The sequence below is a fragment of the Loxodonta africana genome, chromosome 5 (assembly GCF_030014295.1).
Source record: "Loxodonta africana isolate mLoxAfr1 chromosome 5, mLoxAfr1.hap2, whole genome shotgun sequence".
Lineage (NCBI taxonomy): Eukaryota > Metazoa > Chordata > Mammalia > Proboscidea > Elephantidae > Loxodonta > Loxodonta africana.
Window position 1 is genome coordinate 22,930,215 of NC_087346.1, and position 14,839 is coordinate 22,945,053.

The 14,839-nt window shown below is 35.4% G+C and overlaps 1 protein-coding gene across 13 annotated transcripts in view; it reads right to left on the reverse strand.

Moving 5' to 3' along the window:
• Positions 1 to 14,839, reverse strand: part of BLTP1 (bridge-like lipid transfer protein family member 1) — a 237,137-nt gene that overhangs the window by 166,948 nt on the left and 55,350 nt on the right. For 10 of the 13 annotated variants that reach the window (XM_064285385.1, XM_064285382.1, XM_064285392.1 and 7 more), the window contains 6 exons: positions 11,379 to 11,460; positions 10,789 to 10,982; positions 8,398 to 8,477; positions 5,880 to 6,030; positions 1,835 to 1,991; positions 1,338 to 1,416 (listed from right to left, as the gene is read on the reverse strand). In XM_064285385.1, the coding sequence (XP_064141455.1) occupies positions 1,338 to 1,416; positions 1,835 to 1,991; positions 5,880 to 6,030; positions 8,398 to 8,477; positions 10,789 to 10,982; positions 11,379 to 11,460 (743 nt within the window). Of the gene's footprint in view, positions 1 to 50; positions 75 to 1,337; positions 1,417 to 1,834; positions 1,992 to 5,879; positions 6,031 to 8,397; positions 8,478 to 9,616; positions 9,784 to 10,788; positions 10,983 to 11,378; positions 11,461 to 14,839 lie in introns of those variants that run through there. The other 3 variants (XM_064285387.1, XM_064285388.1, XM_064285390.1) reach the window with 3 other exon arrangements.

Here is a 14,839-nt window from a genome sequence, read left to right on the forward strand (position 1 = left end):
TATATGAAGAAAAATGGGGCATCAGGATTGGAGTAAGAATCATTAACAACCTGCGTTATGTAGATGACACAACCTTGCTTGCTGAAAGTGAAGAGGACTTGAAGCACTCACTAATGAAGATCAAATACCACAGTCTTCAGTATGGATTACACTACAACATAAAGAAAACAAAAATCCTCATAACTGGACCAATGAGCAACATCATGATAAACAGAGAAGATTGAGGTTGTCAAGGATTTCATTTTATTTGGATCAACAATCAACACCCCTGGAAGCAGCAGTCAAGAAACCAAAAGATGCACTGCATTGGGCAAATCGGCTGCAAGAGATCTCTTTAAAGTCTTAAAAATCAAAGATGTCACCCTGAGGACTTTAGGTGCCCCTGACCCAAGCCATGGTGTTTTCAATCACCTCATATGCATGTGAAAGCCGGACAATGAATAAGAAAGACCAAAGAAGAATTGATGTCTTTAAATTGTGATGCTGACGAAGAAGAATATTGAATATACCATGGACTGCCAAAAGATGAACGACTCTGTCTTGGAATAAGTACAACCAGAATGCTCCTTGGAAGCAAGGATGGCAAGGCTGTGTCTCACATAATTTGGACATGTTGTCAGGAGGGATCTGTCTCTGGAAGGACATCATGCTTGGTAAAGCAGAGCGTCAGCGAAAAAGAGGAAGAACCTGAACGAGATGGACTGACATAGTGGCTTCACCAATGGGCTTAAGGAAAACAATTGTGAGGATGGCGCAGGAACAGGCAGTGTATCGTTCTGCTGCGCACAGGGTTGCTGTGAGTTGGAACCGACACGACGGCACCTAACAGCAATATCTATCGGCATTATTTAATATTTGAAATGTGAAATATTCTACTTTCTTAAAGTTATGCTGTTCAAAGCACCCAACTTACTCCCTGACAAAAATCTATTAACGGTATAATCCAAAACAAGGCCTATTAGTCATGTAGTCAATTACTGCCCATGTACATGTGCCAGGGGATATATCAGTGAAAAAGAAAGACACAGCACCTGCTCTCATGGGGCAACAGCCTAACAAGAAAAACATTCATTAAGCAAATTATGCTCAGTCCTACAAAAGCAATGTATAGAGTATAATGAAAGCACTGAATTATAAGACCTAGCTTGATTAGAAATACTGCTTGTCTCTAGGTGTTCAAATATTTTAGTTACGTAATGTTTATTTTTAGTAACTAAAGGCACATCAAAATATAATAAAAAATTGAAAAAAATCCCCTTAATGTTAGTCCACATGGATTAATAAACTGTATTTTATTTTTCTACCAATCACTTAAAACAAAAATAATTGTGGCTTACCATTTTTCTCAACTGTCATTGGAATATTAATTTCTAAATATGAGCCAGCTCCTACATTTACATGTATAGCATTTGTTTCCTACCAAAACAAAAAGTTAATTCATATAAAACATTCATTATGATTATAGTGCTGTCATGTTTACTTTTCAGTTATTATCACATAGAAAATAAAAATATCAATGATATCAACTACGTATTAAAAGCACCTAAGAACAAAAGTTCAAATTTATACCAAAAATTAAAACAATTTGGCCAGGTATAAAGGAGAAAATGAACCAGAATATAGCATAAAGGACTATTATTACTAATTTCTTCCCATTATATGGCATTTGATGAAAATAACATACATACAATTATTTTGGGAGCTGAAAAGCACTCACAGAAATGAAGCTAAGTATACACTAGTCATGAAAAAACACCCTGGAAAATAATGTTCACATTTTAATATAGTATTTTATTTAATATAGTATTTTCTACTGTATTATTTCAATAATTACCCTATTTTTAGTAAACAGTAAGTCAATTGTAGCATCTGCAATAATATTCATCCGTAGTTCAAAAGCAAGGATCTGTCTTGGTCTCCCAGGCTGTGCAGTTTCAGAAACTTTCAGAACTTGATAATCAGGTGGAAAGAAAAACTTCCACAAACAATCTCTATGTAAGGAAGCAGAAGGAATAATGACACGTTATTCAAACAAAAGTACCTCTGATAAGTGCCCAAAATCAGTATTCTTTTTTTATATTATCATAGTTATCTCATCTGACAATTAGGCAAGAAACACAAAAAAATTTAAAAGCAATAACACCTACTATAATCTCTATCCTTTTGGTTGAATAAAAGATTGTTTTCTCCAGTGTTTTATACTTCAGAGATGCATGTGCTTTGAGCACTTAAAAGTTACACTATCATTAAATGACACACAGGTAGGACTAAATTTGCACTATTGAAGTGTACTGTGAGAAATATACAAGTCTGTCAATTGTCCAAGTGTTAAAGCAACAAGTGAAGGAGGACGGTTTAATTAGAATCATCATTCTACCCTGGACAAGTTAATCTTTCTGAGAAAACTTGACCTGTTTCCTCATCTGTAAAACAGGAATAGCATAGCCTGTTTCATAGGGTGGCTCTGAGGATTAAATGACAGCACAATGGAGAAGACTTGGCAATGAGTGAGACACGGAAAAAGTGCCTGTTTTTTCTACTAATTAAATAATAATTTTATTTTAAATAAATATTGTATCAGTAAGAGGCTAAGGAGCAAAAGATTTCTGAAGAGTAAATAAGTGTTTTCAGGCTAAGGTTCTAATGTATTTGCCTCTTCTCTCATTTGACAAAGATCAAAGAATTCAAGAAATGCTCAATTCAGAGTCATTTATGTGAGCCAACATAAGTTCGTTGCTATTCATGCACTCAGAGAAGGTGCCAGTTTGTGGCTTTTAAAAACCAAGGACTGAGAAAAAAATAATCAGTGACAGGAAATGCTGTGTGGAACATATAAGACTAGAAAACATCAGATAAAGAGAGCAAAATTTGCACTAAGCCAGCAAACACTCTAACTTGTCATCATTAAATCAAAATGTATGAAAGGAAAATAAAGTCCTGCAAATGTTTTGGCTAAGACCCAAAAACCTAAAAATTAAGAATATTAAGGACAAAGGCTCCAGTGTGACTGTTAGATGATCATGAACTATAAGGTGGATAGCAGGATATAATGGAAGGAGCAGTGGACTTGAGGGGCTGGTTAGGATCTCAGCTCTAAATGCTGTAGCTTCGTCACTACCTGGTCCAAATCGCAGAAACTCTCTGTACCTCCACTTTCTCGCAGATATAGGAAATAACTACAGCCATACTGTGTATCTCACTAGGTTTTGAGGATCAAACATGAAAATATAAACAAAAGCACGTAAGTGAAAGCAATAAAACACCAGACAACTTCAGGACTGTCTGCTTTATCATTTAAGGATTAAGTTCAATTCTAATACAGTCTGCATTTCAAAACTACCATGAAAATTCTTAAAAAGAAAAATACCATGAAGAAAAATACTGAATAATATATTAAGGATTCACAAAATCATGTAAAAGTGAAAGAACTGACATCAAAATCAATAAGCTAAAAGGTCTGTCATGTCACATCAGAGACCAATTAACAATGCTGATAGCGAACGATCCAACAGCAAAACAACAATATTTCTTCCTTTAATAGAGGGAGGCTTAGAAAACTGACTTGACTTACATTCATTTCTGACTATGGTTCGTATTTGTGAAGAAATTCACTATGGGGAAGGGGAAAAGGAAATGGCTACATGGAGGAAATGCACCATTTGTCATTTGTACATCTAAGTGAGAAGGCAAATATTACATTAGTAAACTAAATACATGTGAAAATAAATTTATTTTATTTTAATAAACCGGGATGGTTTTGTTAAGTCCAGGTTAAGAGATATATTGCTGCTCCCTCCTGGCGACGGTAAAGCAAGGCTGGTAAGGCAAATTTCTCTTTCATGTTAAGTGTCATTTCTCTACATAATACAAAGACCATGCCCAAATTGAATATGACTATATAAAAATTTTAATTTGGGTTTTCATGTAAATATACCATACTACTTTTTGAAACATAATAAATTTAAATTTAGTTTAAGAATCACACTTTTCTCAAGTGCTAGAAATGTAAAAATACTTCATGTGTCTGTATTAAAGCATTATTTAAATTTTTTCCTCTCAAATATAACCATCACAAAAAAAGAGAGATTTTCTTGACATTTTGGAATAGAGTTGAAATAGATTTCGTTTTGTTAGTTAATGAAATATAAAAAGTCTTCATTTTCAACTGCCACATAGTAAATAAAGCATGGTTTACTGTGGAAAAATGTTACTGTAGAAGGAAAATGAAAATCCAGTACCATGAAAAGTATTTGCTTGCAACCTGAAAATTTAATCTTTGTTTACTTTCAAGATTAATAACCTAACCTAAAACCTAGTTAAGTATGTTATTAGTGTATTGCAAGAGTTACTAAAATAACAAGCTTAGTTATTCATTTACCGTACAGCTATTTAATATGCCAAGTATTTCTATACACTTGAGATACTAGGATTAATAGAATACAGTACTTGATAAAGATTATAATTCTTCTAATGTCAGGTTACATTTTTTAAAACTGTGAAGTATAAGAAAAATCAGTACATCAAGAGTCAGTGTCTAAGTTCTTTATAGACATAAAGACTCTTTACCTCTATTATAGCAAAACTCTTTTGCTTGCACTCGGGCTATGAACCGAAAAGTCTGCAGTTTGAATCCACTAGCCACTCTGTGGGAGAAAGATGGGGCAGTCTGCTTCTGTAAAGATTACAGCCTTGGAAACCCTATGGGGCAGTCTACTGTGTCCTCCAGAGCCACTATGACTCAGAATCAATTCGAAGGGAGTGGGTTTTAGTTTTAGAGCTAAACTGTATGTCTTTTATCTCTGAATTCTCATTCCTCCAACAATCCCTGGCATATACCAAAAAAACAAAAAACAAACCCACTGCCATTAAACCGATTCTGGCTCATAGTGATCCTATAGGGACAGAGTAGAACTGCCCCAGAGGGTTTCCAAGGAGTGACTGGTGGATTCAAACTGCTGACCTTTTGGTCAGCAGCTGAGCTCTTAACAACTACACCACCAGGGCTCCGACTAGCACAGTCTAGGAGTCAATACATAAACATTGTGGATTAAATACAAAACAAAGAAATAAAAAAAATAAGCTGCTCATTTGCCATCATTTCAGTGAGTTTGCAAAATTACTTCTCCCAATATTAAAGCCGCCGCCATGGCTTCCCCCACTTCGCTGCAGTCCTTCCCCACCTCCCCCCACCCCACACACACCGCAGCCCACCAAGCCGCAGCTTCTAACTGCGGTTTGGCCTAACCACACTGCGGGGCCTAACCGTGGTTTGAATTTGGAGCCAAAATCCCGCACATGCACAAACTGAGATCTTGGCGCACCTGCAGGATCTGAAGAGCCTTGGTCCCAAACTTGATCCCAGACCTGCACTTCACCAGAGAGGAAGATGTTCTCCAGCACACAGCTGTATCTAAGCCCATTTGAAAAGCAAAGGGTCCCTTCCTTTGCTAAATGACTCAGCACCTGGACCTCCAAATATGGACATGGGAGGGAACCGGGTGTCGGATTTGGGGTGCCAGACCCCCCCCCCGCCTTGGGGACCAGAGGATATAAAACTCCAAGCTCCCCTGGGGCACAGAGCACGTAGTCTTTTGGCTCCTAGGCCCACGTTGCTCTTTGTTTGTGCAAACAACAAATTTTCACTTTGTTTCCCTTGCAGCTGGTGGTGTGACCTCCGTCTACTTTTGATCAGCTAATAGGATAAGAACACACATTCAGTTATAATACCTCTACAAGCAAGTTATTGTTTGGATCAAAATGTTTAGTAGTAATCTTACAATGCCATAATAAAATAGTTTATAAAAACAAACTAGAGTTCAATAAAAATATTATCTCAATACATTTGAAAGATCTATTAAAAATATAATTTACTTAAGTACCTCTGCCTGTCAGCCCATGGTCCATAGTTGAAATCTGTTCCTTTACCACAAACAATATCAAGTCCCCAACATGGAGGCAAGTCTTGTAATTTGCAATCCTCACTGCTCATTTCTCCTTCTATATTTTCTTCTGTTTCTTCTGGAACAAGTCCTATAATTGCAGAATACACACATAAAGACAATTACTTAAAACAATCATTAAAAAGTTTTCTTAGATCAATAGTTCTCAAACTTTTTGGTATCAAGAATTCTTTACACACATAAATGTTATTAGGGATTCCGAAAAGTTTTTGTTTATGTGGATTACATCTATCAAAATTTTTTTCTGTATTCAAAACCAAAATTCAGGAATTTAAAAAAAATACATACTAATTGTTTTTTAAAATAACAATAATAAGCCCATTACATGTTGACATAGCAAACTTCTAACAAAAAATAACCGTATTTCCTAAAACAAAATAAAAATACTTAGCAAAAAGTTTGACATTGTTTTACATTTTGGCAAATCCCTTTAAAGTCTAGCTTAATAGAAAATGGGTAGATTCTCACACCTGCTTCTGTATTCAATCTGTTGAAGTGTTTGGAAAAAATCTGGTCTCATACAAACTAGGCATGGTGGTTAAAGCGCTCAACTGCTAACTGAAAGGGCAGCAGTTTGAACCCACCAGCCACTCCAAGGGAGAAAGATGTGGCAGTCTGCTTCTGTAAAGTTCTATTCTGTCCTAGAGGGTCACTATAAGTCAGAATAGACTTGACAGCAACAGGTTTGGTTTATGGGTTTAATTTTAACAGCCTTTTCAGATAATTCGGAATGTTCTTTGATACTACGTCAAAATTCAACAAGTGGTATTTCCTTAAAGGTTAGTAGTAATGTGAATCTTGAAACCATTATGACTGAACTTTCCACACTGTTACATTTGAATCTATTGGTCACTCTTTCACTTTGAATATATTTTTATCCAAGTATGGTTTTATAACATCATGTACTGCTCATTTGGAAAATACTGGTTCAGAGTTACCCAGATTTTTTCAAATCTTGACAAATTTAACTGTAAAATATTTTTAAAAATCACATTTGTTAATATCACCAATGATCTCAACAGAAAAGTGTAAATTATCAAGAAGCTGTTAAGCTCACAGGGGCAGATACAGGTTTTCCAAAATTGTAATTTTCATCTGAAAGCTCAAAACCATCATTTCTCTGTTAGCTGCTCTTTTAAGCAAAAATGGTGTTAATACGAATAAAGCAAATACTTCAGCTTGCCTCTCAATCACACAACCGCTTTTCCTCAGGACAACAGCATGTTTTGGTATGCAGCATAAGTCCTTTACATGTACTTCCCATTTTGTTACACCAAATATCAATATGATTTTACTCAGGTGTCAAGATCCGATAAAATTAATAATTTTTACTGCTTAATCAAGGATATTGTTAAGTAAAACTGACTTTTTTTGTTATGCTGTGAGTATGCAGCTGTGAAAAATACAATAACTGCTAGCATAGTCTGGAACCACTGTCTTGATTTGTGCCAAAGCACAAGCAGTTCTATCTACCATTGTTTTTACAACATCAGTGCAAATGTCAACATGATGAAAAAGGCAAATAACATCCCAGTTTTATTATGAAAATAGTTTTGACCTCACAAACCGCCTGAGAGGTCACAGCAACCCCTAGGAATTCATACACCACAGTTTGAGAACTGCTTTGGATAGCTTAAAAAATGTATAACCCACATAGCTGCTGCATTATAATTAACATACCCATACCCAGTGCCATCGAGTCGGTTCCGACTCAGCGAATTAACATATAAGGATATAAATTCAAGTTTTGTGTTTTTTTTTTTTTTTTTCTGGGCATGGAATAAAAAGATCAGAAGTAGAAAAAGTGGACTAATAATCCAGTGCTTAGATACTTTAATAATATTGAAGCTACCTGTGAAGCACTGTAACTAGCTGCATTTCACTCTTTGAATTTTAAGCCTCAAATCTAACATACTGTGTTTTGTTTTTTCCTAGGCTAAAATGAGCTACCTTAACTATAATCACATTCTCTAAGGGTTTTCTGGAAACCCTGGTGGCGTAGTGGTTAAGTGCTACGGCTGCTAACCAAAGCGTCAGCAGTTCAAATCCGCCAGGCGCTCCTCAGAAACTCTATGGGGCAGTTCTACTCTGTCCTGTAGGGTCACTAGGAGTCGGAATCGACTTGACGGCACTGGGTTTAGTTTTTTGGTTTCTAAGGGTTTTCACTCATGGTCATTGGCATTCTCAATTTTTGAGGTATTTCTGTGAAAATGGAATTCGAATGAAAGATTACTATATTGTTCTATTTAAGTCTAGAAATACTAAAAGTTATGTTCAACTTTTGAGAAACAACAGAAATTTTTTAGGCAAGCACTCTTATTTACCATTTATTGATGCTTATTTATATCTTAGGTAAGTATATTTATTATTAGACATCAACATTTCAAAGCCAAATCAGAATTGTAGCTATGAAATATCCTTCAAAACACAGTAATACCTGGCTCATCCATGTAGTAGTAGATGTCAACATCATTTGACTGCATCACCACAAAACCTTCTCCCATTAACCTTGGTGGCCTATAAAAAGAAGGAGAAAAAGGCAAACTAAATACATCTCTAGAATATAAAAATGTTCATCATCCTAGTTAATGATAGTAATAGAGCAAAATAAAAATGAAAAATACTAAAACACATATCAACAGCAGCAACTTGAAAGACAACATCTTTCACATCAACTGTTATATAATTGTAATTTATTGGATATAAATAAAATGGCACTGAAATTTTTTTCTTAGTTTGAGGGCAAAAAAAAAAAAAGTTTTGTTTTGTTTTTAATTTTTCATTTTATTTTGAATGAGAGAAATCAATTTAAAACAAAGTTTAAGTAAGTACAATAGAAGGATAGTGATATTGGAACACAATAATCATAGTCTTCATTGCAATAATAAAATTAAAATTGGACTAAAAAACCTCTAACTAAAAAGTATTTTGTCTGCCGGTAAAATAAACTATAATAATTCAGAAACATTAAGTAAGAAAAAATGTTAAGCCATTTTAATCTTTAACAACTTCATAATGCCTGCTTCCAGAATATTTAGTTGACCAACTTGAAATAAATTTAAAGGAAAACATTTGAACTTAAACTCTGGAATCAATGTTTCTATACCATCAATTAACTTCACAAAACCATTCATCTTTATCTGCTTTGATTTAGCAAATTGTTTTTGTCATCCACTACAATATCCTATTCCATATCAAAATAAACTTAATTCTCAATAATTAGATAATTATATATAATAAACCAAAAAAAAACCCAAACCCACTGCTGTTGAGTCAATTCCAACTTATAGTGACCCTACAGGACAGAGTAGAACTGCCCCGTGTGGATTCTAAGGAGTAGCTGGTGGATTCAAACTACTGACCTTTTGGAGATCAGCCAATCTCTTAATCACTATGCCACCAGGGCTCCATTATATATAATGGTTAAATAATAATAATAAAAAAAAGCATATATGAATTCAGCAGTCTTCTTCTAAATCTGTTTTAAATCACAAGGTTATGCTTAATTTCATAAGAGTTACTCTCCACACTTATTCTGAAGAGCACAAAATAAAATTCTCTAGCCTTTGACACAAATTATTAAAAGCAGAACAGTTTTTAATCTTGTTCTAGTAATTTATTTTTAATCCAGATATGTTTAGTATAATAACTTTTACCCACAAATGTAGAATTGTGCGTACAACCCACAGCCCAGAAGATGCTTAGCAATGTCCATGATCCTGGAAAGTGAGGATCACAGCCACCATGGTACTCAAGTGGAAAAAAATCCTCCTCTCCATCGTCCAGCCAATCTCTGCAGAATCTAATACCAGGCCAGCAAGAGTGCGGACTAAAAAGGAATAGTCATTCTTCTTAGAACCTCATAAGACTTTACATTGCCTATATGCAAAGATAAAAGCTAAAACATTATAATGGACACTCACCAGGTAAGTACTTAAATTACACAAATCCAACCATACAGTCTCTTTCACAAAAAAGGAAAGAGATGAGAATAATGTCAATATTTGAGAACCCATCATTTCACCTGTGAACATGTGGCCTGGAGTCAGTCGGGAGTTATATTATATGCTGTTTCCTCAGGGTCCCAGTTCGCTAGTGTGTAAGTATCCCACCACACTGAGTGTGTGTCTAGTGTGCATCATTCATACATGCAAGCAGCTACTTCAGTCAAGAAAATCTGGAAAGCTAGGGCAGAAACTAACATTTTGGAACTTAAAGAAATGCCAACTGGATCTCAAAACTGTACCATCCTAACATGAGTAATTTCCAAAAGTAATTTTAATTCAATTTTGAATTTTTCACTAACTCAAAATGGAATTCCACTAAAATGAATTTCTTAAATTTACTAATTACTCATACCTTCTGGAAACAAAAAACCACCTGTAATGTGTATTAGGCACTCCTTGGAAACTCTGTGGGGCAGTTCTACTCTGTCCTATAGGGTCACTATGAGTTAGCATCAACTCGATGGCAATGGGTTTGGTTTGGTTTAGTTTGGTTTAATGTGTATTGTCTTTTTTTCTAACACACAAACATCAGGACTTAATTATCCAAAATAAGTTTCCCAAACACACTGAGTAGGAAGAGAAAAGGTTACTAAAATTATAGTGAGAATAATACAGGAAAATATTTAAAATGAAATGTTATTAATTGATAACATATCCATTTATCCTATAAAGTAGGTCTACATAATTAATTGCTTTTATAGACAGAAAACCTAATTATTGCACAATTTGTACCAAAGAAATGAACAGGATGCTAAAGGTTCTAGTTGGTAACTATATTAGATATAAAAAAGTTATGTTATTTTTTTATAAGGCTTTCTTACTCATCATTTTGAAGACCAACATATCTTGGACTAGGAACAAGCATGACTCGAACATTTTCAAGTTTTCCTTTTACAATATGCATAAACTGGTCAAGATGACTTGAAGGTGGTTTCGTAGTATAAGTTAAGAATGCATCATCAAAGTTGATGCATAGAGTTTGAGGTTGGTAATGATTTCCAAAGGCCAAACGCCCCTAAAGAATAGATAAAAGAAATATTATATCATGCTATTCTGGCCATGTTTCTTCTCCTTAGCTGACTTAAGAACAAATATTTTCAAGTATCAACTACATGAGTCCACTTTAGCACTATATGCTATTTAAATTATTTTACTGGTCAAGTTAGACCAGTGCTTAAAAAATTTAAACACTTGTGAATAAATAGCCTTTAAGGTCTAATAAATTTATGTTAAAAAGCTATACTGGTGTTAAAATAATGCTTTTGCACATTATGGAAAATAGGAACCAAAATAACTCCATAAAATTACTTTCTTTTCCTAGGTGAAAATTACATTTGTAAAAATAAATCCCTCAAATAAAAATTCTATGTTATTAATCCACTAAACATTAATTGTGGCAGAATATACTTACTGTGCTCACATTGACCTTTATGACTGGAATAAGTGATCTCCATGAAGATGTGGGGTCTTGAGATTCTGATTTTACTTTAACTCTGAGAGGGAAAAATTAACATAAACAAGAAAAACTTAAACAACACCTGAGGATACAGTTGACTTCTTGCAAGATACCTTCCTAACATCAACTATACCTTTCCAAACACATCTGACAACTGTTCCAGCAAATGAAACAACGATCATCTACGGAAATGTTGATACACCTAAAATGTCTATGGGACTGCCCTATATTGTATCAATTTTTAGAATGACAAGCTCTAATAACAAAACTAAGTTTTTAGACTAATGAGCCATAATAACAAAATGATAAAGTATGTATTTGCTCCCATTACATCTACCATCTGGCCATTATATTATCACATAGCATTTTATAAGAAAGCTAAAATTATTACCAAAACAATACATGATCTATACTACAAGTCACTTTGATGTTTTCCACTGTTTAAGCACTTCTGAAAACAACCCAGCTGGTCCTTTTCCTTTCCTCCCCCCACCACCTTGCGCCAAAATAAATGCCCCTCAATAAAACGGAAATAAGATAGGTTAAGAGTAAGAAAAAGGCAATCAGCCATATACAATGTACCCAAACTTCAGAAAATGAATTCACTAAACGCTTTAGAAGAAAACTCGAGCACATCTTTTCAATAACCAGATGACTGCCAAATCACTCTTCTGAGGCTATCTCCACTAAGGTGTCCCTCAGCACCTAAAGCTAAGTTCAAATGTGACTGCAGCACCTCCTCCTAGCCTCTTTTCTCCAAGGTTCTCTGATTCAGTATGACCACTGCTCAAATTTGAAATTCTTTTTCACTCTTGACTCACCCTCCTTGCGCACTCCACATCTAAGCACTCAATAAATCTTGTAGATTCAATCTCCTTAGTATATCTGGAACCCATCCACTTCTCTCCTTCCCCACTAGTATCAACCCAGTGGATGATCACCTCGTCTGAATTGTTTTAAGAGCCTTCTAACTTGTCTCCTGCCTCCAGTCTTATCCTCCTCCAATCACATTATAGCCCCTGTGTAAAAGCCAAATCTTAACACCTGGCCCCTGGTTACCTCTTTAGTCTAATTAATCCCCACCTCAAATAACTCACTCCAGCCATAATATACTATTTTTCAGTTTCCCTATTGCCTGTGATGTTTTTTCATGTGCTTCTTTGCCTGTTTAACTCACTCATCCTTCAGGCCCCAACCCTCCCAGATCCTTCTACATGTGCTCATGGAATTCTATTCTGCCCTACTGTAACATTTCTTGGACTGTAATTACCTATTTGCTGATCTAACTCCCCTATAAGGCTAAAAATTGCCTCAGGACCGAGCAGTTGCCATATTCCCAGTGTCATGGATTGAATTATATCCCCCCAAAAAATGTGTGTATCAATTTGCCTGGGCCATGATTCCCAGTATTGTGTGACTGTTCTCCATTTTGTGATAGTAATTTTACGTTAAAGAGGAATAGGGTGGGATTGTAACACCTATACTATGATCCAATGTAAAGGTGTTGCCTGCATCACCTTTTATCTTACAAGAGATAAAAGGAAAGGAAAGCAACCAGAGAGTTGGGGACCTCATACCAACAAGAAAACAGCACCAGGAGCAGAGTGCGTTCTTGGGACCCGGGGTCTCTGCTCCTGAGAAGCTCCTCAACCAGGGGAAGATTGATGACACGGACCTTCCTCCACGGACAACACAGAAAGGCTTCCCCTGTTGCTGACACCCTGAATTTGGACTTGCAGTCTACTAGACTGCGAGAGAATAAATTTCTCTTTGTTAATGCAGTCCACTTGTGGTATTTCTGTTATAGCAGCACGATGACTAAGACACCTAGTTTCCCCAGTGCTGTAGCACAGTGCCCAGCACATAGGAAGTGTCTATTAAGTATTTACTGAAGAACTGAATATCCTTATTACCTACTAAAAAAGTAACTATTTTGTTTGAGTTTTTTTTTTTTTTTAAGGGAGGAGTACTGGTTGACATAAATGGTTGAAGCATATAAAAAAAGACATTTTAAATTGCATAGGCAACATAATGTTAGTCATAAACCCTATGTCTAAATTCCAAACTATATTCAAAAGGTTCTTTGTAAACTATATATTTTTAAAATTAAAAGATTGTCACATCTTTCTCCCACAAAGTGGATGGTGAATTCAAACTGCTGACGTTGCAATTACCAGCAGAGAACTTAACCACTGCGCCACCGGGGCTCCTATTTTAGTTTTAACCATCTCTTCTTGTTTTTTAACTATATACTCTTCTACTATTTATATTTTCCCTTTATTATATCCAAAAATTGTTACAGAAAATTTCATTTTTCCAAACTAAGCATATAATGAATCATCCCATTTAATAGTATCTAAATTCTACATCCAACACTTGTCTGTCAGTTTGTCATACTGTGGTGGTTTGCATGTTGCTGTGACGCTGGAAGATATGCCACCGGTATTTCAAATGCCAGGAAGGTTACCCATGGTGGACAGGTTTCAGCACAGCTTCCAGACTAAGACAGGCTGGAAAGAAGGGCTAGAGGATCTACTTCTGAAACAACAGTGAAAACCTTATGAAGAACAACAAATGTTGTCTGATATAGTGTGGAGAAATAAGGCCCTCAGGTTGGACGGCACTCAAAATATGATTGGCTAAGAGGTGCCTCCTCAAAGGAGAAACATCCCTAATGTCAAAGATGGAGTACAGCTTTCGGGACCTTCATTTGCTGATGTTGCACAACTCAAAAAGAGAAGAAACAGCTCTGAACATCCATTAGTAACTGGAACCTGGAAGTTACAAAACATGAATCTAGGAAGTTGTCAAAAATCAAATGCTTGAAGATCAATATCCTAGAAATTAGTGAGCTGAAATGGACTGCTATTGACCATTCTGAATCAGACAATCATATGGTCTACTATGCAGGGAATGACAAAATGAGAAGGAAGGGCATCACATTCATTGTCAAAAAGAACATTTCAAGATCTATCTTGAAGTACAACTCTGTCAGTGAAAGAGTAATATCCATACACCAACAAGGAAGACCAGTTAATATGACTGTAATTCATATTTATGTACCAACCGCTAATGCCGAAGATGAGCAAATTGAAGAATTTTACCAACTTCTGTAGTATGAAATTGATCAAACATGCAATCACTATGTATTGATAATTACTGGTGATTAGAATGTGAAATTTGGAAACAAAGAAGGATCGGTAGTTGGAAAATATGGCCTTGGTAATAGAAATGACCCTGAAGATTATCAAACAACATCATTAATATCACACTCAAGTAAAATTTTGCTGAAGATAATTCAAAAAAGTTTGCAGCAGTACATCAACAGAAAAATTCCAGAAATTCAAGCCAGATTCAGAAGAGGAAACGGAATGAAGGATATCATTACTGATAGCAGATGGATCTTGGCTAAAAGC